The 24,606-nt window shown below is 40.2% G+C and overlaps 1 protein-coding gene across 1 annotated transcript in view; it reads left to right on the top strand.

Moving 5' to 3' along the window:
- The window catches only part of LOC130683481 (serine/threonine-protein kinase TAO1-like), a 57,958-nt gene extending 44,851 nt beyond the window's left edge, over positions 1–13,107 (top strand). The window contains 4 exon segments of the mRNA XM_057501133.1: positions 797–1,009; positions 1,921–2,103; positions 12,013–12,273; positions 12,276–13,107. Of these exon segments, the coding sequence (XP_057357116.1) occupies positions 797–1,009; positions 1,921–2,103; positions 12,013–12,273; positions 12,276–12,461 (843 nt within the window). The 3' untranslated portion in view covers positions 12,462–13,107.
- The last annotated feature ends 11,499 nt before the right edge of the window (positions 13,108–24,606 follow it).

Consider the following 24,606-nt stretch of genomic DNA (forward strand, 5'->3'; position numbering starts at 1 on the left):
GTTAAAACTTGAGTTCACAGAAAAATTAACCTGTGATTTAAAGCCAGAGTTTTTCTGTTTCTGAACCCAAATTATTTTATCTCAAAACTGCTTATGTAGTTCATGTCTGTTATCATTACCGCAAGAAGGGTTGTTGTCCCTTCCCTTGCCTCATAACTTTTCTTTGACCTTTGAAAGATTAGTTAACTTTCAGGTTTTTGCTCATGGTGCTAAAGAGTAAACCCTTATGAAGTAGTTTCTACCTAGTTCAGTATCGTAAGGAAAAGACAATTGTAATAACAGTATCAGTCAGTTACTAGTACCCTACTTTTATGGGGTCCATCACAGACTATATTTACAGTTGAGATTGTCATTAAAAGAAATTGGAGCAAAATGTCTTAGACAAGGAACAGAGTAAATATACTTATTTTCTGCTTCAGAGATCTGATAAAATACTGACTGGCCAGTAAAATTATTTTATATATACTAAGTGCATGAAAAGAAATATAATTTTCTGCCATCTATATACACAGTTATCAAAGGTAATTTTAATATTTACTCACTTCACTAAATTAAAAACAAAATAAATGTTGCCTGAAGTACTATGATAAATGAAGTTCTTGGTATTCTTATGTTTTAGAGTTTGTTATAAAATTGCATGGAATCCAATGGTTTGACCCAAGTATAGAGGTACCTGTCACCTTATGATCTGAGTTTTTGTTTCCTCTTCTTTTCTATTCTAGCCTTTTCATGTAAGCATAAGCTATACCAAATGCCATATGTTAAAAATTATATGTCTTGCTTCTTTTCTTTACAGTCTAAAAAACTCCAAATCAAAAAGCAGTTCCAGGACACCTGTAAAATCCAAACCAGACAGTACAAAGCTTTAAGAAAACTCTTACGGGAATCTACACCAAAGAGTGAGCGCAAAGCTGTTCTGAAACGGCTTAAGGAGGAGCAGACCCGGAAGTTAGCCATCTTAGCTGAGCAGTGTGACCACAGCATTCGTGAAATGCTCTCCACTCAAGCCGTAAGTTTATTTTACTTAGGCAAAACAAATATAGTGCCCCTTTCCTTCCACCACATTAATAAAATCCCAACAATTAAAATATTAAGGTGGAAATGAAAACTCTGCGGCACCTTGGGAAATAGTGCTGCTGGTCCATATTCTTCTTGTTCTCAGCATTGCTTGGAAATATGCATGATGTATATATAATCCTCTTTGATACACTTGGACATGAGGTTCTCCATAGGCTCTCTGCTGGTGCCTTGCAGGGGTTTAGTACATACACCAGCAGCATATCAAGATTGGAGAAGCAGCTTTGTTAAGCAGAGTTTGAAAAGTAGTACTTGATTGGGAATCCAGGTGGTTCCATTTGAGTGCAGATACAAAATATCTGCTATGTTAAGTTTACGGATATTTTCTTAATTGGCCAGATAGTAAATATTTTAGGCTTTGTGGGCCAGGAGGAAAAATTGGGGTTATTATGTGGGTATTTACATTGCCATTTAAAATATGTCCATTTCAGATTGTAAAAACCATTCCTAATTAGTGGGCTGTTGAAAAACAAAAACAAAAATCAGGTAGCTGTTCAGATTTGGCCCATAAGCTGTAGCATGCTTGTCCCTGTTCTATAGTTATTTCCACTGGAGAGAAAAGATTCAGAGTCTTATATCAATCAGAATCTATATTTTTCTTTAAAAAAATAATGATTATTTAGGCATCATCCAAGTAGCTTATGATAGCTTTTTCCTTATAATGCCATCATTGGTACTATGTTTTCCTTTTTTCGGAGACGTTTACTCCAAGATGTAAGCGAGAACAGCTGTGCCCTATAGAAGAGTAGTCTGTCTTAACTTACACCTCCTCCTTTCCAGACGTCATGAAAAGATAGCTCATAGCTCATAGGAGGATATATCTGTTTTCTTTCTCTCTTTCAGCTGCATTTGGATGAAGCACAGGAGGCAGAGTGCCAGGTTTTGAAAATGCAGCTGCAGCAGAAACTGGAGCTGCTGAATGCATATCACAGCAAAATCAAGCTGCAGGCTGAGGCACAAGATGATCGAGAGCTTCGGGAGCTTGAACAGAGGGTCTCCTACCGCAGGGCACTCATACAACAACAGGTATAAGTAATAGAAAAAAGTAATTGTGGGGAGGTGGAGTCAAGATGGCGGCATGAGTAGAGCAGTGGAAATTTCCTCCCAAAACCATATATATATATATATATATATATATATATATATATATATATATATATATATATATATACACATACATATTTGGTATCATTAATCTACAATTACATGAAGAACATTATGTTTACTAGGATCCCCCCTTCACCAAGTCCCCCCCACAGGCACCTTCACAGTCACTGTCCATCAGCGTAGTAAGATGCTGTAAAATCACTACTTGTCTTCTCTGTGTTGTAGAGCCTGCCCTGTACCCCCCCCATATTATACATACTAATTGTAATGCTCCCTTTCTTTTCCCCACCCTTACCCTCCCTTGCCAGCCATCCTCCCCAGTCCCTTTCCCTTTGGTAACTGTTAGTCCATTCTTGGGTTCTGTGATTCTGCTGTTTTGTTCCTTCAGTTTTTCTTTGTTCTTATACTCCACATATGAGTGAAATCATTTGGTACTTGTATTTCTCTGCCTGGCTTATTTCACTGAGCATAATACCCTCTAGCTCCACCCATGTTGTTGCAAATGGTAGGATTTGTTTTCTTCCTATGGCTGAATAATATTCCATTGTGTATATGTACCACCTCTTCTTTATCCATTCAACTACTGATGGACACTTAGGTTGCTTCCATTTCCTGGCTGTTGTAAATAGTGCTGCGATAACATAGGGGTGCATCTGTCTTTTTCAAACTGGGCTGCTGCATTCTTAGGGTAAATTCCTAGGAGTGGAACTGCTGGGTCAAACGGTATTTCTATTTTAAGCATTTCGAGGAACCCTCCATACTGCCTTCCACAATGCTTGAACTAATTTAAATTCCCACCAGCAGTGTAGGAGGGTTCCCCTTACTCCGCAACCTCGCCAACATTTGTTGTTGTTTGTCTTTTGGATGGTGATATTCCTTACTGGTGTGAGGTGATATCTCATTGTGGTTTTAATTTGCATTTCTCTGATGATAAGCAATGTGGAACATCTTTTCATGTGTCTGTTGGCCATCTGAATTTCTTCTTTAGAGAACTGTTTATTCAGCTCCTCTGCCCATTTTTAATTGGATTATTTGCTTTTTTTTGTTGAGGCATGTGAGCTCTTTATATTTGGATGTCAACCCTTTATCGGATCTCTCATTTATGAATATATTCTCCCATACTGTAGGGTACCTTTTCAATCTATTGATGGTGTCCTTTGCTGTACAGAAGCTTTTCAGCTTGATATAGTCCCACCTGTTCAGTTTTGCTTTTGTTTCCCTTGCCTGGGGAGATATGTTCATAAAGAAGTCGCTCATGTTTCTGTCCAAGAGATTTTTGCCTATGTTTTTTTCTGAGAGTTTTATAGTTTCATGACTTACATTCAGATCTTTGATCCACTTCAAATTTACTTTTGTGTATGGGGTTAGACAATGATCCAGTTTCATTCTCTTATATGTACCTGTCCAGTTTTGCCAACACCAGCTGTTGAAGAGACTGTCATTTCCCCATTGTATGTCCATGGCTCCTTTATCATATATTAATTGACCATATATGTTTGGGTTAATGTTTGGAGTCTCTATTCTGTTCCACTGGTCTGTGGCTCTGTTCTTGTGCCGGTACCAAATTGTCTTGATTACTGTGGCTTTGTAGTAGAGCTTGAAGTTGGGGAGCAAGATACCCCCGACTTTACTTTTCCTTCTCAGGATTGCTTTGGCTATTTGGGATATTTAGTAGTTCCATATGAATTTTTGAACTATTTGTTCCAGTCAAAACCATATATATTATTGAAAATACAACAAATACAACTATTCCTAAAAGAGAGACCAGAAGACACAGGGCAAAAGCCAGACTACATCCACAACCTGCGAGAACCCAGTGTCTCACAAAGGGAGTGAGATACACGCTACAGCCATGTGCGACCCGAGCGCCCCTCACCCCAGCTCCTGGCAGGAGGAGAGGAGTCAGAGCGGGGAGGGAGAGGGAGCCCAGGACTGCTAAATAGCCAGCCACAGCCATCTGCACTGCAGCACAGACACACAGTGTGTGGTGTGCTGGATGCTAGGGAAACAGGACAGGAAGACCTGTGAGTGGGTCCCCACTGCTGGCACCCCTGGGACAAAGAAAAGCGAGTGCCCTTTGAAAATCTTAAAGGGACAGGGGCTTCACAGCTGGATGGAAGCGCCCCAGCACAATCGGCCCAGTAACTGGGAATCCCAGGGAACTCCGGGTGCCCCAACCACCTGCGCAGCACGGAGGCCCCTCATTTTGATAAACAGCCTCCGGCCCGTTCCCCCTCTGGCGCAACTCCACCATAGAGGCAGTGGCCATGCCCAGAGCAACTGGGAAGAGCTTCATCCACAGCAGCTCAGCAAGAATCAGACACCCTGTCTTCGAGCAGCTGCCCAGCACAAGCCACTAGGGGTCACTGTTCTCCCAGGAGAGGAAGGCCACAAACCAGCAAGAAGGGACGTTCTCCCAGCCATCACATGCGCCAGCTCCACACAACTACCTCTATCGCCATGAAAAAGCAGAAGAATTTGATCCAGACCAAACTAACAGAGACAACCCCTGAGAAGGAGTAAACCTAACCAATCTTCCTGAAAAAGAATTCAAAATAAAGGTCATAACCATGCAGATGGATCTTCAGAGAAATATGCAAGAGCTAAGGGATAAAGTCTGGAGGGAGATTACAGAAATGAAACAATCTCTGGAAGGACTTAAGAGCAGATGACGTGCAAGAGGCCATTAATGGAATAGAAATCAGAGAACAGGAATGCAGAGAAGCTGACACAGAGAGAGATAAAAGGATCTCCAGGAATGAAAGAATATTAAGAGAACTGTGTGACCAACCAAAAGGAACAATATCCACATTATAGGGGTACCAGAAGAAGAAGAAGAAGAGAAAAAGGGATAGAAAGTGTCTTTGAAGAAATAATTGCTAAAAACTTCCCCAAACTGGGATAGGAAATAGTTGCTCAGACTACAGAAGCACACTGAACTCCCAATAGAAGGGACCCAAAGAGGACAACACCAAGACACATAATAATTAAAATGGCAAAGATCAAGGACAAGGACAGAGTTTTAAAGGCAGCTAGAGAGAGGAAAAAGGTCACCTACAAAGGAAAACCCATCAGGCTATCATCAGACTTCTCAACAGAAACCTTACAGGCCAGAAGAGAATGGCATGATATATTTAATGCAATGAAACAGAAGGGCCTTGAACCAAGAATACTGTGTATCCAGCACAATTATCATTTAAATATGAAGGAGGGATTAAACAATTCCCAGACAAGCAAAAGTGGAGTGCATTTGCCTCCCACAAACCACCTCTACAGGTATTTTAGAGGGACTGCTCTAGGTGGGAGCACTCCTAAGACTAAATAGATGTCACCAGAGGAAACACAAAAGAGCACAGAATAAAACAACCAACATATAAAGAATGGAGGAGGAGGAATAAGAAGGGAGAGAAATAAAGAATCACCAGACAGTGTTTATAACAGCTCAATAAGCGAGTTAAGTTAGACAGTAAGATACCAAAGAAGCTAACCTTGAACCTTTAGTAACCATGAATGTAAAGCCAGCAATGGCAATAAGTACATATCTTTCAATAATCACCCTACATGTAAATGGACTGTATGCACCAATCAAAAGACACAGAGTAATAGAATGGATAAAAAAGCAAGACCCATCTATATGCTGCTTACAAGAGACGCACCTCAGACCCAAAGACATGCACAGACTAAATGTCAAGGGATGGAAAAAGATATTTCACGCAAACAACAGGGGGAAAAAAGCAGGTGTTGCAGTACTAGTATCAGACAAAATAGATTTCAAAACAAAGAAAGTAACAAGAGATAAAGAAGGACATTACATAATGATAAAGGGCTCAGTCCAACAAGAGGATATAACCATTATAAATATATATGCACCCAACACAGGAGCACCAACATATGTGAAACAAATACTAACAGAACTAAAGGAGGAAATAGAATGCAATGCATTCATTTTAGGAGACTTCAACACGCCACTCACTCCAAAGGATGGATCCACTGGACAGAAAATAAGTAAGGACACAGAGGCACTGAACAACACACTAGAACAGATGGACCTAATAGACATCTGTAGAACTCTACATCCAAAAGCAACAGGATGCACATTCTTCTCAAGGGCACATGGAACATTCTCCAGAATAGACTACACACTAGGCCGCAAAATGTGCCTCAGTAAATTCAAAAAGATTGAAATTCTACCAACCAACTTCCCAGACCACAAAGGTATAAAACTAGAAATAAATTGTACAAAGAAAACAAAAAGGCTCACAAACACATGAAAGCTTAACAACATGCTCCTAAATAATCAATGGGTCAACGAACAAATTAAAATAGAGATCAAGGAATATATGGAAACAAATGACAACAACAACACAAAGCCCCAACTTCTGTGGGACACAGCAAAGGAAAGTATATAGCAATCCAGGCATACTTAAGGAAGGAAGAACAATCCCAAATGAATAGTCTAATTCACAATTATTGAAATTGGAGAAAGAAGAACAAATGAGGCCTAAAGTCAGTAAAAGGAGGGACATAATAAAGATCAGAGAAGACATAAATAAAATTGAGAAGAATTAAACAATAGAAAAAATCAATGAAACCAAGAGCTGGTTCTTTGAGAAAATAAACAAAATAGATAAGCCTCTAGCCAAACTTATTAAGAGAAAAAGAGAATCAACACACATCAACAGAATCAGAAATGAGAAAGGAGAAATCACGACAGACACCACAGAAATACAAAGAATTATTAGAGAATACTATGAAAACCTATATGCTAACATATGGATTCCTAGAAGAAATGGACAACTTCTGAGAAAAATACAACCTTCCAAGACTGACAAAGGAAGAAACACAAAATTTAAACAAACCAATTACGAGCAAGTAAATTGAAGCAGTAATCAAAAAACTTTTGTTCTTACCTAAATAAATTGGAGAAAAAGTTGGATAGTAAAGGAAAAAACTTTAGTAATTGCTTGGGAGAGACAAGGAATAAGGATTAGGAATATACTTTATTCATTCATCCTTGGTCTGGCACTGTACAGATTGGTAGATTACTAGAAAACAAGGTAAAACCAGTTTTACACAGATGAAGAGTTAGGCTGAAAATATTATTTCTAGATGTATCTTTATTTTTTTTTACTTATTCTGTCATATACATTAGAACAAGAATCCCTAAATTCACTTGTATCTTTTAAGGTACTGAGGCTCTATGTCTGTGTGTGTTTGGAGAAAGAATAATGGGCAGAAGATTTAGAGAAAGAAAGAGAGGAAAGACATTTGTTTTGAGTAGTAGTAGAATATCAGTTGTATCCAGGATTGAATGTTATGTTCCAGAATTCCTGAGCCATAAGTTCTCAGCAGCTGGTATGGTCTTAGGTGCATTGGTCCCTTGTAAGTTACCATGTGCCTAAGGGTTCTGTCTATTAAAAATTGTCATTGCTTCTGGACTATTAATTGGCCCATAGATTTTCCTCTGTTTTCTACAGTTCTTGTGATAAAAGTAGAATACCTCATTTATATTAAGAAAATATGGTCTTAAGGTGTTGCTATTTCGCTGGCTCAGCTGTCTTTATTACTGGCTCCTTTGACAGTTACTTGCCTCTGAAATTGATCTCAATTATGTTTCTCGTTCAAGATGGGCAGATTGAAACACATATAAATTTTTAGAAAAATGTAGTTGTCCCATGTACAGAATTCATAAATCTGCCTGATTTCAACTTGCATATTTGAAATTTAATCTAAAGTTCCATCTCTTATGCTTCAAAATTATCACTAAAAGAAAAACCTATACTATTTCTGTAACAGTGTTGAGAGAGAAATATTGGTAGTTTTATTTGTATTTGTAGCTCCACCTAGTGGCTCAGTTAAAGAGTGCTAATAAGTATCTTAGGTGTAGTCTAATTTCAATATATGAACTAAGGCCTTTATGTTCTACAAAACCAGGTAAAATGTTGGCATAGAGCTGATAGCATTGCCAGAAGTGCAGTGGAACTCTCATACATTGTTAGTGCATTTTGGAAAGCAATTTGGAAGTATGTATTGATCTTTGAAAATGTTAAGCAAAGAATTTAGAGAAAAGAAATCCTGAATACAGTAAAAGCAATATGCATAAATATGTTAATTATGGCATCATTTATAATGGTTTAAAACACCTAACCATCTAAAATAATTAAGTGCTCATGACCAAGCCACTTAAAATCTTACTCAACCATTTAAATGATGGCTACAAAGATAGTAATAATGGGGAAAATGCTTATGAGGTGTTGAATAAAATAAAGACAAATCACACTTAAAGTGAATTGAACTAATGCTTATAGTGGCTATATTAATATAGGAGACTGGTTGTGATGGTTTACATTATTTTGATAATGGACATGCATAAGGTCATTTAGTATTAAAAATAATAAAAGAAACAGTGGAATAAATCTACAGTGCTTTGAGTTGCTACTTGATTTTTAGGGCTCATGTTTACATTTCAAGTGAAGTGCATGAATATAAAGCAGTTTGGGGTCAGCCAGTTGGTTACTCCCAAGGCCGTGATACACCCATGGTATGATTTGTAAACATCGTAACATCTATATTTTCTGTACTTTGTGCTTACTGATTGTACAGATAAGAAACAGTCATCTGAAAATAGAGGTGGAACCAGAGAGAATGTTAGTTGTTTCTAGATGAATAATAATTCTGTTTGAAGATTGCTTTGAGCCTCCAAATGAACCAAGAACTGTCCTCCAGGTCACCAGCAGAGTAAGCCTCAGTTGAGGCTCACATGAGGTCTTACTGCAACTTTTCTTGTGCTTCATTTACATTAAATTTCAGCAAAATGACAACATAACTATAAACGTTAAAATTCTATGTGAATTTCATACATGCATAAAAAGTGGCAGTATTTCCAAGTATAAATAGGCTTTTCTTTGTTTTATCATTTCCTTTAATTTTTCCTGAATATTTCACTTAGTATCAATAACATGGTTGGTAGTTTTTAAATAAGAACTGACAATTGGAATATCTTATAGGACATTTCAAACTGAAAGTATTCACACAAAAATATCACATTTGATTTCAGAAAAGATAGGTTAGGAGAGAAGTCTCAGAAGTCTTATATTCAGTGAAACCACCCTTCTTAATTAGTTTTAATTTTTATTGAAAAATATTCTGAGTTTCTTAAATGACAAAACTAATTCAAAACAAAATTGAAGCTGTGCTTACTGAATAAAAGTGGATAAGCATTAATGTGTTTAACATTTTTATCATGAGTTTCCTTCAAATAATATACAAGGCATTCAAATTAGTTAAATCCTCAGTACAAGCCTATCATTTATTAGGTCCTTTGAATTAAATGTTCTTAATAAATGGAGTTTTGAAAATTTAAAATAGAAAAGAAAGAAAAATATTTAAAAGAAAAATTTGAAGTTATTTGAATCCTTGCAGATATATTAATTTAATTCTATATGAATTGGGTATTTTATATGTAGATATTAAAGAGTAGAAAAGTTATTTTACAAATACACATTTTTTTAAATTTGGCAATTATAGAGAAACAAATAGAAATTAAAATGTCTTTAATCCCACCACTCAGAAGTCACCACAGACAATTTAATACCTTTCCCTTAAAAGAAGCATTGTGTCTAATCTAAGTTCTCTTTCAACCTTCATTACGAAATGCCCTCTTTAAACCTTTGTAACACTTGAGCACTTAGAGTTTAATAATTTTCAAATTCACCCTACCAAAGTCCTATTTGTAATTCCCCACACACATTTTATCATTTTGCATGCCTTTGCCCATGTTCCCTCTGCTGAAAATATCTTTCCCTTCCCTTGTCTTCTGGTAAACTTGTGCTTTTCCTTCAGAATCCAGTCTCTGTCACCTTCTCTGAGAAGACTTCTTTGCCCTACTCTTCTTCCCCTATACAGTGACTTACTCCATCCCTTTGTATTTCTGCTTCACCTTATAAATCTGTTATTACTTCTGATCACATTATGTGGTAGTTTTTTATTTGCATGTGTTTCCATGCTAAATTGTGTTTTTTATAAAGGGCACTTTAAAAAATGACATATAAGAGGGGACGTGATAATATGGGTGAATTTTGTCACCACAATGTTGCTCATGTGAAACCTTCATAAGATTGTATATCAGTGATAACTTAGTAAAAAAAAAATACACAAAAATTAAACATATCCGTTGAGCTAGGTTTCTGTAGAGAACAATGACTATTGGTTTAAGTCCTCAAATATCTTGAAACCTAATTGAATATTTATTTAAAATACTCTTTATTTCCTATTTTTAAAAATCTTTGTGTCATGGAAATTTTCAAACATACACAAAAATATTAGTGGAATTATTAAGAATTAGTACAATGAAGTCCCCAAATACTCATTACCCAACTTCAACAGTTACCAGTATCTTGCTAATATTTCATGTGTTTCCCCACTCCACATGCAGCTTTTTAGGGGGGCAGAATATGGGGCAGAGTATCTGGAATATTTTAAAGCAAATCCCAGCATAGAATCATTTCACTCCAAACACAGATAAGGAAATAAGGACTCTTTTACTTTAACATAGTCATAATTCCACTGTGTTAACTAACAAAATTATAATAAATGTTTAAGATTACCTAATACTCAGTCCATACTTAAATTTTCCTTTGTATCTAAAAAATGTCTTCTTGGTTTATTTAGACTGGGGCCCAAACACGGTCTAGACATTGCATTTGATTGTCTTTTAAGCCTTTCGGTCTCCCCTGCCCTTTCTTGTATTATTGTGGACTGGGTCATTTGCTCTGTAGGAATTCTCACCTTTGGATTTGGCTGATTCCAACCTCATGGTGTCACTTAATGCATTCCTCTTTACTTTATATTTCCTGTAATCTGGTAATTAGATCTAGGGGCATGATTATATTAAAAAGTTTTTTTCCTTTTAAAAATTTTGGTGAGGAATTTTCGTAAGGGTTACTCTGTTACACTTCCTTTTGCATCACATCAAAAGATGTATAATGTCTAGTTGTCCCACTTTGAAGTGATATTTGATGAGTGGGATCAGGTATTCTCATTCATTAACAAGTTCTCCATCAGCTTCTTCCCATTGTCATTGACTTTATTATGTATTTTTTCACATTAAAAAAATTTATAGTCAGCTGTATGTATTTGTAAGCCTGTGAGTTGTCCAGAACTGATTGTGATGGCTACCCAACCACTAATTTCTAAGTACATAGAGTGTCCTAACTTTCCAATGGAAACTTTATAGTTTTTGTTTGTTCAGTGCCTTCACTTACACTCTTAATCCCTTAATGCTCTGATCTGTGTGGAATATGGTATCAGATGAGGTTCCATTTTTATTCTTCTCCAGGTGGTTGGCCACTTGTGCCTGTGTTGTTTTTCCCATTAAATTAATTAGTGCTTTCGTTCTGCATTAAAAACTTACAAGCTTCATTCTGTTTCTGTTTTACTAATTGCTGGTTCCTACACCAATACCATATTTATTTTATTAGAGTGACATGATGGTATGTCTAATAAGGCTAGATTTTCCTTATACATTTTCTTTTTCATTGTTTTTACCTAGTGGATTTAGTAGCCATTGATGATAATTGCCTTCATTTATTATTTTAATAGAGGTTAAGACCTTTGCTTTTAAGAACTTGTTTTTATATATTTTAGCAATATAAGTTATATATGATTCCTACAGTACATCTCTTTGATTTTTAAATGTACATCCTTTAAAATAGCCTGAGTGGACATTTTATGATTCACTTTAAACCACAATAATTATTGCTTCTGTAGTTTATAGATTTTTTAAAATAAATGAGCTTTCTTTTTGCTTCCCCCCCCAAACCACAACAGATAGAAGAAGAGGTACTGACGTTTCAGAATGAATCTACGGAACGAATACAAAGCCTGCTGGAGCGTCGAGCAACACAATTGAACGCTTTCAAGTCTGAAAGCGAAAGACTAGGTTTTAGTAACCTTTCCTCTGACGCATTCAGCCACAGCTCCTCCAGAGCTTCTGATTTGCCTCACAGTCCAACTGGGGGTCCAGGACCTCACTCGGGGCATCCCATAGGTGGCCCACCACAAGCCTGCGGCCATCCAATGCAAGGTGGGTCCCTAGTCATGGAGGTCACCATTCCACGCCAATGCCTTGGGTACCCCGAGGTAGCAGTATGGGAGTTGGCAATGGCCCTCAGGCTCTGAGGCGGACAGCTGCTGGGGGATGGACCGAACAGGGCATGAGCAGAAGCACGAGCGTCACTTCACAAACATCCAGTGGGTCACACATGTCTTACACGTAACTTAATAACTGAGAATGGCAATTCCGCTGAGCTGGCCGCCACTACAGACATCACCCCAGCAGCCTCCTCACTTGGCTAATACCGTGTGGAAGCTGAGTGCATGTGGTATATTTTACTCATTTTTGTAAAGCGTTTTGTTTTGTGTTTACTAATTGGGATGTCATAGTATTTAGCTGTTGGGTTTTGTGTTTTTTGTTTTTAACTTTTGGGGAAATTTTATGAAAAGGGGAATTGGTGTGTATGTGTATTTATCAAATATGCAGACACACACACACACACACATAATGCACGTAGGAAAAAGAAACTGGTTAGATAGGGTATTTTCTGAAAACTGCAAAAACAGAATTCAGCAGTGGCCTGAGTCATCATCACCTTTGGGCAACTCTATCCTAAGAAATTTGTGAAAAGATCTAAAGCCTTTCTCCGTATACCCCACCCAGATTCTTATGAGCCACTCACAGCAGGGAGCATGTGCCAGAACAAGTTATTATGGAAACACCTGTATCCCCTCACCAATGTATTTTGTTTATTAAATAAATGTATTTTGTCTGACTTTTGTTTATTAAATTGGCCTCATTTGAAGTAGGAAAAAAAGTAGAAATCCATGAACACTAAAGGGTTGCATTGACTTTTTCAGAGAGAAGACAACCTAATTCTTTTTCTCAATGCTGCAAGTTTGTCAGGGACTTTTTTTTTTTGGTCCATTCAATTGTGCCTTCTTTGAGGCATGGTGAGATTGAGGTGCTTCAGAGGGTCACACGTTTTGTGGGAATTGCTTCACAGCACTGATCTGGGTCATCTTCAGCCCCATCAATACTAGTTGTGAGACCTTAAGCACAGCTTCTCTGACCATGATTCAAAAGAAATAGGAAAACAGGTGGTTTCTGGCTGGAACAAATGAACCAGTGTGAGACTCATCAGCCATATTATGGTTCTCAGAGTGTGTGTGTCTGTGTGTGGGGAGTGTACAGTGGGCAGCCCAGGGCCCAGCCTGAGAGCCTCAGAGATGCCCATCTTGCAGGCCCTTCCCAACTTTGCAATGGAATTAATAACTGGGACGTCTGGCTTTGTAAGAACTGGAGAATAGATTCGGATCAGAAAGTAGATGCCATTTCATCATAGAAGTCTTTAATAGACTCGGAGAACAGGATCTAGCTACTTTGACTGTTTCATTATATTCTAACAGACCAAATTAAGGTCTATTCACAGTCTCAGTCTTTTCATAGGGAACAACTCATGAAATAACTTTCCCAAGGTCATGAGTCAGATGAAGTAGAAACTAGAAGCCACATCTCCAAACTACCTCAGTGCTCTATCCCCCACACAAGTTACTAATTGCCCTCTGGAAAATATCTCTACATAGATACCATTGATAATCAGGGAATTTTGAGCTTGCTGGCAAATTATTAGCCCAGAGCAGGAGGCCAGGTTGTTGATTAAACAGAGCCGCTACTGGTTAATGTTGGGCACAGAGGCTAGATCTACAAAGCAGCACCTAGAGGATGGAGGGTGGACAGGGGGGCTCTGCCAGCTCCACAGGTGGGCGAGCATGGCTCAGCACACAGAGCTTCAGAGGACAGACAGAACATTTCTTTCTGGGCATTCAAAAAATAATGACATGCCATCATTGCAGGGAAACTGTAATTTATATATTATTCAGAGGCGAACGAGTTGGAGATTTTTTCTCAGCCACACTAGTGATAAACACTAGGGCAAGGTACTCTCTGATTACACAGGATGACTGAAAGGCTAGAGATGTTTATTTTTTGATGCATTGGTGTCTTTTATTCTTTGTTTTCATGAAATTCCACTTTTCAAACTTTTAGCTCTTCCTGGACACTTTAATGCAAGATTATTGGTTATTTTAAATTACTCTCTCATCACTTTAGCAGAGTTATCTTAATTAAAATCTTTATGTCATCTCCCAACTCCCAGGATCTGGATCAGGTCTGTGATCTGATCTTCAAGCCCATAAACCAACCAGACAATTTTAAACCCACTGAGCTCAACAGCATTATTTCAGTTCACCGGCTCTCAGATGAGAAGAGAACTTATATCTAATCTAGGCCACCTTATTTCCCCACACATGTCCTCCCATGATCTGTGCCAAGTGGCACAGAGAGATGACAAATCTCAAAGCAAGGATCTGGTGATATGTTTTTCATACTACCATCTTTGGCCAAGTCACCCTGGAAACCTATGTATAAGTATATAAAATACTATATTTTTGAGAGAGTTAAATTATCACTTAGCAGCCTTAGTGTGGATAAAATGAGAGTTCCTGTGGCGAGGATTCTCACCTGGCGTTGGTTGACTAGCTCACTGCACACCTGTGGGCAATACATGGCTGTTGACTCTATATGAAGAACCCTGCCCAGTGTTCTGGGTGTGACACGGTGGCAGGGCTGCAAGGCTGCAGGAGAGCAGAGCAGAGGCTGGAGTGGTGACAGCACTGAGGACAGAGGCCCAGAGGACGGCTGTGTGGGACGACTATGCAGAGAGGCCCAGAGGACAGCTGTGTGGACAGAGGGGCCCAGAGGATGGCTGTGTGGACAGACAGGCCCAGAGGATGGCTGTGCAGGCTGAGAGGCCCAGAGGCAGAGACCGACTTGCTGCATGCAGACTCACTCTGAGTGAACAGGACTTTAGGGACTGACCTGCCACCTGGGAATAAAGTTGGGAATAACCCTTTCACCCCAAGAACGTATTGCTGTCAATCTCTTTGGTCACATTGAATCCATAGTGAACTTGCCCAGGACTGAAACCCATTGGCAAGACACTTAGGTATCAGAAATCAGAACTCAGCAGAACTCAAAGAAGCCTGCAGAGGCAGCTGTCTGCTTCCTGCATTCTGATTCATTGGTGTAGACAGAGGACCCAGTCTCTACTTCAGAAGTAATGCCTCCTTTAATTACATCACTGGAGTGTTCCCCCTCACCGCCTGGAGGTGTTTATGAGTAATGAGGAGACCAAGAGGTGGCAAATGAGGCCTGAGAGGATCGCTGAAGACTCACTACCTGGAAAACTCCAAGTCAGTGGTACTTTGGGTTTGTCTGTTCCTTGCTTCCTCAAACTTGTAGCTTACTCTGTTCAAGGAGGGACTCACATTCTCTCAGAAAAGTGTAGCTGGGGTTTCTCTAACTGGTGTCATGTGATTTGCTATTAACCAAAGCAGAGCCAATTCAGGTGATTCCTTCACTGCTAGACTAAAGGACATGGTCACCCAAGCCTGCTTGAATAGGAACTGTACTTTCTTGGCCAAAGGGGACTGAAAAAGTAGTGATGCCATCAAGTAATGAGGAGATGAGAAAGAAGCAGCTTCCTGAGATAGCCTGTGAGCCCAAAGGCCACAGAGGAGAAATAGTTGAGGGCTTAGGTGTTAGTGCTGTGGGTCCAAGGGAATTAGTGGAACCTGGACGAGGGCTGTTCTGCTGTTCTGAGAGCTTCAAGACTATACCCGAAAAGGTATATGTCTGTGTACCCACCCCCTGCAAGCTTGCTTTCCTATGAAAAAGGAAAGGAAACCAACCATAATTTCTCCAAAAGATATTATCTTAAAAAATCAGAGTCCCATGGTATCTGGCCTAGAGGCATGATCCAGATTTAGTCCTTAGGGGCCCTTTCAGCAGGGTGGGGAGGGGGGAGGTGAGGGGTGTTAAAACACCACGGGGCTGCTTCCACTTTGCTGGCAGTTCTGCATAATCCTGCGGTCCTGCACATGGGACAGGAGACCCTAATTAATGAAATCCCCACTGCACCAGGTGCTGGGGGAGGGGGGCCGGGTGTCAGACATTCTTCCTCATCAAGCCTTATGCAGAGGCTGTTACCCAGCAGTAGAATGGCTTCTTTGGATTTCATTTTTTTGTTATTTCTCCTGATCAGAAATGGTGAAAGAATGTTAGGTGAGGAATGTGGGGAGGAGGAGCTAGGTAATTTCTCCAGGACAGAATAACCTGCCTAAGACAACTGAGTGTTATTTGCATTTCAATTTAGATTCTTGGATAGTTCATTTTCTTTTCATTTGCTCTATAAGAACAAGGCTAGGTTAAGATTATCCAAACCTCAAACTGTAACCCCAGGAACTCCCCATACCAAGCCTTAGGATATGGCTTTTGGTAAACATCTCGCCTCTTTAAACTGCTTCATTGTTGTTTGCGAGGCCAGGATGGAGCTTCCTGTCAAAGCAGCTGCCCTCTTTCTCAATGACTAATTTAAATTTCATGGCAAAGCTCTTAGATGTCCAATTGTAGTGTTTAACGGCCTGACCCAAACCGGGGATACTGGTCTATAATTTTCTTTTTTTGTGGTGTCTTTACCTGGTTTTGGTATTAGAGTGATGCTGGCCTCAGAGAAAGAGTTTGGGAGTATTCCCTCCTCTTCTACTTTTTGGAAAACTTTAAGGAGGTTGGGTATTAGGTATTCACTAAATGTTTGATAAAATTCAGCGGTGAAGAGGAGCTTCTCAAGATGGCAGTGTGGGTAGGGTGGTGGAAATCTCCTCCCCAAACCATATATATTTTGAAAATACAGCAAATACAGCTATTCCTAAGAGAGAGCCCAGAAGATACAGTACAACAGCCAGGCTACATCTACATCTACAAGGACTCAGCATCTCATTAAAAGGGTAAGATACAAAGCCATGACCCGGCGGGACCCGAGCACGCACCCCCACCCCAGCTCACCCATGGGAGGAAAAGAGTCAGAGTGGGGAGGGAGTGGAAGCACAGTACTGCTAAATGACCAACCCTAGTAATCTGCGCTGGGAGCACGGCCACATTGCATGGTGTAATGGATATTAGAGAAAAAGAAAAGTAAAATCCGAGACTAAGACTGCAAATAGGTCCCCACAGCCGGCTGCCCTGGGACAAAAGAAAAGCGGGCACTTTAAAAGTCTTAAAGGTGAGCCAGGTGGAGAGGGACAGCTATCAAATGATTTCACTCATCTGGGGAGCATAAGAACAAAGAAAAAAACTGAAGGAACAAAACAGCAGCAAACTCACAGAATCCAAGAATGGACTAACAGTTACCAAAGGGAAAGGGACTGGGGAGGGTGGGTGGGAAGGGAGGGATAAGGGGACAAAGGGGCCTCATGATTAGCACACATAATGGGGGGGTCATGGGGAAGGCAGTATAGCACAGAGAAGACAAGCAGTGATTATATAGCATCTTAATATGCTGGTGGAGAGTGACTGTAATGGGGTATGTGGTGGGAACTTGATAATGGGGGGAATCTAGTAACTACAATGTTGTTCATGTTATTGTATATTAATGATACCAAAAAATTAATTCATTAATTTTTAAAAAATTCTTAAAGGGACAAGGGTTTAACAGGTGGACAAAATCGTCCTGGCACACTCATCCCAGCAGGCTGGGAATGTTAAGGAACTTCAGGTGCCCTAATCCCCTGGGTGGCAATGCAGCTCTGAAGCCCCTCATAGTGATAAGCAGCCTGCCATTGATTGCCCCTTGCCAGCACTGCAAGCAAACTGGCTGACCCGCCATTGCTGCAGAGCAGCCGGGGAGCAACCCTGCCCACAGCAACCACACAGTCTTCTCCCAGCAAGCAGCTAACCAGGCCAGACCCAGAGGCTGCCCTTGTGTGCAGCTTCCGGGCACAGACAGCAGAGAGACAGTGCAGAGCTGGAAGGCACAAAGGGGCTTATTCTCACAGCGAGCACGTGCTGCTCACCTGCAACCCCCACAGTGCCCTAAGCCATCCAAAAGGCCCCCAGCCCAGGGCAGCTCAGAGTATTAACCCAGAAGCTTCCCCCTGCACCCTGTTGACTGACACAGGCAGAGGAATCCAGTGCAAAGTCCAGAAGGCATGTAGGGGCTCTGCTCTTGCAGCAAACACATGCAGATTGCCTGCAACTCCTGCCAGTGCCCTAGGCAATCCCGAGGACCACCCTGCCCATGACAGCTCAGGGAATTAAACCAGAGGCTGCTACCTGTGTGCAGGTAACCTGCACAGACAGCAGAGATGGGCAAGGCGATCAGCAAGCAGGAAGGGACTTTGTGCTCTTAGCTGACACACACGCCACATGCCAGCAATCAATTCCATCACCAAGGAAAGGCAGAAGTATGTGATTCAGTCCAAAATCACTCAAACACCAGATAGAGGGTGTGGTGAGAATGAACTAACCAATCTTGCTGAAAAAGAATTCAAAATAAAAGTCATAACCATGCTGATGGAGCTGCAGAGAAATATGCAAGAGCTAAGGGATTAATTCCAGAGGGCAGTAAGAGGAATGAAACAAATAATGGAAGGAATTAAGAGCAGACTGGATGAAGTGGAAGAAACTGTTAATGGAATAGAAATCAGAGAACAGGAATACAGAGAAGCATTACAGACAAGAACAGGGTATTAAAAGCAGCCAGAGAGAGAAAAAGATCACCTACAAAGGAAAACCCATCAGGCTATCATCAAGCTTCTCAACAGAAACCTTACAGGCCAGAAGAGAATGGCATGATATATTTAATGAAACAGAAGGGCCTTGAACCAAGAATACTCTATCCAAAATAATAAATTGGTTATCATCTATTATCTTCCTGTTCAAAGATAGCTTCTATTAGTAACATATTTCCAATCTCTAATTTCTTTTTTTTGGTAACATTAAGTTACAATTACATGAGGAACATTATCTTACTAGACTCCCACCCACCAAGTCCCCTCCTATACCCCATTACATTCACTGTCCATAAGCATAGTAAGATGCTGTAGAATCCCTACTTGTCTTCTCTATGTTGTAGAGCCCTCTCCGTGATCCCGCTACATTATGAATGCTCATAGTAATGCCCCCACCCCCGGCTTTTTTTCCCCTCATCCCTCCCTTCCCACCCATCCTCCCCAGTCCCTTTCCTTTTGGTAACAGTCCATTCTTGGGTTCTGTGAGTCTGCTGCTCTTTTGTTCCTTCAGTGTTTTCTTTGTTCCTATACTCCACAGATGAGTGAAATCATTTGATACTTATCTTTTTCTGCCTGGCTTATTTCAATGAGCATAACACCCTCTAGCTCCATCCATGCTGTTGCAAATGGTAGGATTTGTTTTCTTCTTATGGTTGAATAATATCAAATTGTGTCTATGTACCACATCTTCTTTATCCATTCATCTACTGTTGGACACATAGGTTGCTTCCATTTCTTGGCTATTGTAAGTAGTGCTGTGATAAACATAGAGGTGCATATGTCTTTTTAAAACTGGGCTCCTGCATTCTTAGGGTAAATTTCTAGGAGTGGAACGCCTAGGTCAAATGGCATTTCTATTTTGAGTTTTTTGTGGAATCTCCATACTGCTTTCCACAATGGTTGAACTAATTTACATACCCACGAGCAGCGTAGGATAGTTCCACTTTCTCCACATCCATGCCAACATTTGTTGTTTGTCTTTTGGATGGTAGCGATCCTTACTGGTGTGAGGTGATATGTCATTGTGGTTTTAATTTGCATTTCTCTCATGACTAGGGATGTGGAGCATATTTTCATGTGCCTGTTGGCCATCTGAATTTCTTCTTTGGAGAAGTGTCTATTCAGATCCTGTGCCCATTTTTTCATTGGATTATTTGCTTTTTGTTTGTTGAGATGCATGAGCTCATTATATATTTTGGATGTCAACCCTTTATCAGATCTGTCATTTACGAATATATTCTCCCATACTGTAGGATGCCTTTTTATTCTATTGATGGTGCCCTTTGCTGTACAGAAGCTTTTCAGCTTGATATAGTCCCCCTTGTTCATTTTTGCTTTTGTTTCCCTTGCCCAGGGAGATATTGTCATGAAGAAGTTGCTCATGTTTATATCCAAGAGATTTTTCCCTATGTTCTTTTCTAAGAGTTTTATGGTTTTATGACTTACATTCAGGTCTTTGATCCATTTTGAATTTACGTTTGTGTATGGGGTTAGACAATGATCCAGTTTTATTCTCTTACATGTAGCTGTCCTGTTGGTGGTAGCCAACACCAACTGTTGAAGAGGCTGTCATTTCCCTATTGTATGTCCATGGCTCCTTTATTGTATACTAATTGACCATATATGCTTGGATAAATATCTGGACTCCCTATTCTGTTCCACTGGTCTGTGGGTCGGTTCTTGTGCCCATACCAAATTATCTTGATTACTGTGGCTTTGTAGTAGAGCTTGAAGTTGGAAGCGAGATACCCCCGCTTTATTCTTCCTTCTCAGGATTGCTTTGGCTATTCATGGTCTTTTGTTGTTCCATATGAATTTGTGAACTATTTGTTCCAGTTTGTTGAAGAATGCTGTTGGTATTTTGATAGGGATTGCATTCAATCTGTAGATTGCTTTAGGCAGGGTGGCTGTTTTGACAATAATAATTCTTCCTAGCCAAGAGCATGGGATTATTTTCCATTTGTTAGTGTCCTCTTTAATTCCTCTTAAGAGTGTCTTGTAGTTTTCAAGGTATAGGTCTTTCACTTCCTTGGTTAGGTTTATTCCTAGGTATTTTATTCTTTTTGATGCAATTGTGAATGGAATTGTTTTCCTGATTTCTCTTTCTGCTAGTTCATCGTTAGTGTATAGGAATGCGACAGATTTCTGTGTACTAATTTTGTACCCTTCAACTTTGCTGAATTCAGATATTAGTTCTAGTAGTTTTGGAGTGGATTCCTTAGGGTTTTTTATGTACAATGTCATGTTGTATGCAAATAGTGACAGTTTCACTTCTTCTTTACCGATCTGGATGCCTTTTATTTCCCTGTGTTGTCTGATTGCTGTGGCTAGGACCTCCAGTACTATGTTGAATAACTGGGGAGAGTGGGCATCCCTATCTTGTTCCCAATCTTAGGTGAAAGCTTTCAGCTTCTTGCTGTTAAGTATGATGTTGACTGTGGTTTTGTCATATATGGGCTTTATTATGTTGAGGTACTTTCCCTCTATACCCATTTTGTTTAGAGTTTTTTCTGAATGGATGTTGAATTTTGTCGAATGCTTTTTCTAGCATCTATGGAGATGATCATGTGGTTTTTGTCCTTTTGTTGATGTGGTTGATGATGTTGATGCATTTTTGAATGTTGTACCAATGCTGCATCCCTGAGATGAATCCCACTTGACCATGGTGTATGATCCTCTCTATGTATTTTTTAATTCAATTTGTTAATATTTTGTTGAGTATTTTTGCACCTATGTTCATCAGGGATATTGGTCTGTAATTTTCTTTTTTGGAGGGGTATTTGTATGGTTTTGGTAGTAGAGTGATGCTGGCTTCATAGAATGGGTTTGGAAGTATTCCCTCCTCTTCTATTTTTTAAAAAAGTTTAAGGAGAATGGGTATTATGTCTTCTCTAAATGTCTGATAAAATTCAACGGTGTATTCATCTGGCCTGGGAGTTTTGTCACGATGGACACCACATGCTTTAACTATGGTATATATGTGGTATATATATGAAGCCTTTACAATTCAAGCAATTGAAAAATATCAAGCAATTCAAGACTTGAAAGATCAATGTGAAGTGATAAAAGATACAAATATCAACAAATGTTCCTTATGTCTGTGTGTATATGTATACACCACATATATGCATAAGTGTGATATAAAAAACACAATATACATAAATTTATGCATGTATACATACACATAGTGCAATGAAGAGAGAAGAAAGGGATAAAATAAGTAAAAATAGCCAGATTCAATCTTAGTATTTAAGATGCAGATAAGATGGCCAACCACCCCAGTTTACCCAGGACTGAGGGATTTCCTGGGACGCTGGACTTCTAATGCCAAAAGCGAGTAATTCCAGGCTTCCTCAGAAAGAACCAGTCACCCTAAATGCAGATGTACTCAGTCCTTTCCTTTAGGCATTTGGTGTATTTTTATGTTTCCTACAATAAGGGTGCCACCATTCAAAAATCACTGGAAGTTCTTCTGGCATCTTATTCTGAGTTAGGGGAAATGCCAGGGAAACATTTTAGAAGTTCTTAGAAGTGTCACAAATCCTCACAACGTTTCCAGTAAGTGAAAGAAAGGAAGGCCTTCCTCAAATGAAACCCACCTGAACCCGGCTGCAGTTTCCTCTTCCCCCACCTCCCCTTCCCTTCCCCTCCCCTCTCCCTTCCCTCCCCTCCCACCCCTCCCCCTGTCCCCTCCCTCCCCCTTCCCTCCCCTCCCACCCCTCCCCCTGTCCCCTCCCTCCCCCTTCCCTCCCCTCCCACCCCTCCCCCTGTCCCCTCCCTCCCCCTTCCCTCCCCTCCCACCCCTCCCCCTGTCCCCTCCCTCCCCGTTCCCTTCTCCCTCCCCTCCCCTCCGTAAGCACCCGAGGCCCCTCTCCTCTGATTGGGTGTGATTAGCGCAACCTCGGAGACTGCAATGAGAAAAGCAATAGAATTAAACACCACAGAGCTAAAGCTGCCCATTCTGGAGCTGTACGCTGCAGTCACAGTTTCTTACCGGAGATTCCCAGTGCGGAATGAGGCCGGCCTGGCAGCTGCAGGCGGAGAACGAGGTCACTTCCCCAAGGTGCTCAGGCCGGGAGCCCCGGGGCTGGGCGCCCAAGCGGGCGGCGCCTGGAGAGATGCACAGCTTTCCAGTCGTTCCTGTGCTAGAATACATGAATGTTTACTATTCTGGCCTAAAGTTTCTACCATCTACTTAATGTTACACACTCTTATCTTTAAAAATGTAGAATAAAAACCAGTTGTTCTTAAACAACCATTTGATCAATAAATATGAGAGGTGCCCTCTCAAAAATTAAATTAAATTAAAAAGAGGAAGGAATCAAAGCCCCTAAAACTGGCTTCTAGCCAACATAATAACTATGAGGTCTTACTTAATAAACAAGGTATTATTAAAAATTAAAAAAAAAAACAGTTGTTCTGACATAAAGATAATAGAACATTTTGGTTCAGAATGTTCTGGAGTATAATATATAGTATTACATCAGATAGACTGGTCAAAACTTAAAAGAACACTGATGTAAACAGTGACTATTTTGCATGTGATAAAGAACATTTCATAGCACAATGACTTCTTGCAGTGTGTAACCTGGAGGCTCTTAGCCTTCCTAAGTGTAATCGTGACTTCATAAATGAAATAAAAGCATTGCCCTAAGGAACATCTGCATCCATTAAGGGCTTTGTAATAATTTCCTCCTTTTACTGAGTTGATGTAGATAACGTGACATGGTAGTCATTAATATAGTTCCTTGACATTTAGGTAAAGTCAATTATGCAGCGGGGTGGGGGAGCAAAAATAACACAGCTTAATTTAGAATGCTATGGGAGTGCCCTAAATATGATGAAACTATTTAGACTCACCACTCGGCCTTGAGTTAACATAAAAGTCTTTTCTAAAAAGGAGTGGGCTATTTTGAACATGAAATATTAGAAATTGTTTAATCGAGGAATATCACGTAAAACTGTGGCTTCTTTACAATGCTTAACAGTTAGTAAACCAATATGGATAACATAGAGCATGCAGTGGGGACTAGAAATCCCAGCTGATATTTCCAGTTCTTATTCAGAATGGCTGGATTATATTCCCAGGCCATCTTGAAGACAGGCAAGATGTCTGACCCACTTTGATCAATAAAACATAAGCAGAAGTGACATATGTCACTCCAGGCAGAGGCCTTTGAGAGTTAATATAAGAATCTCCATGTCTCTTTGACCTGCCTTGGTGACCAGGCATATTCCTGATGAAAGAAATCTAACAGCCCAAGTGAATAAAGACTAGAGCAGAACCAGAGCCCTCCACTCAGTTATAGTGAGGAAACTACTGGAAGATGGCTAAGAACAACCTATGATATGCTGTGCCATGCTGTTCCACACTGTTCCACAGCCACCAGAGGAGACAGAGCAGGGTGAGGCAGTGCCTAGAGTCCACACTACCAAGCCAGCCAAAAACCCAGGATCACAACAAATGACCCCACATGACCTCAGAGCAGGCCAGGAGGCTTCCATCCACACCCCAATGACACCCCAAAAGGGCAGGAGCAACTGAACAGCCTGCCTGCTGCCATCAACACAAAGTTCTCATAATAGTGTGGACTTGCCCCATTAAGTCGAGCAACCCTGCCTACCTCTCCTCCTTGCACCTACCCGGTATCCCCCAACACCACTGAGAAGTTTATCCTAACATTCCAGTTTTTTCCATGAAGTTATAAAGAACAAGAACAACAGACATTAGGAGATAAT

This window comes from Manis pentadactyla, chromosome 4 (assembly GCF_030020395.1).
Source record: "Manis pentadactyla isolate mManPen7 chromosome 4, mManPen7.hap1, whole genome shotgun sequence".
Lineage (NCBI taxonomy): Eukaryota > Metazoa > Chordata > Mammalia > Pholidota > Manidae > Manis > Manis pentadactyla.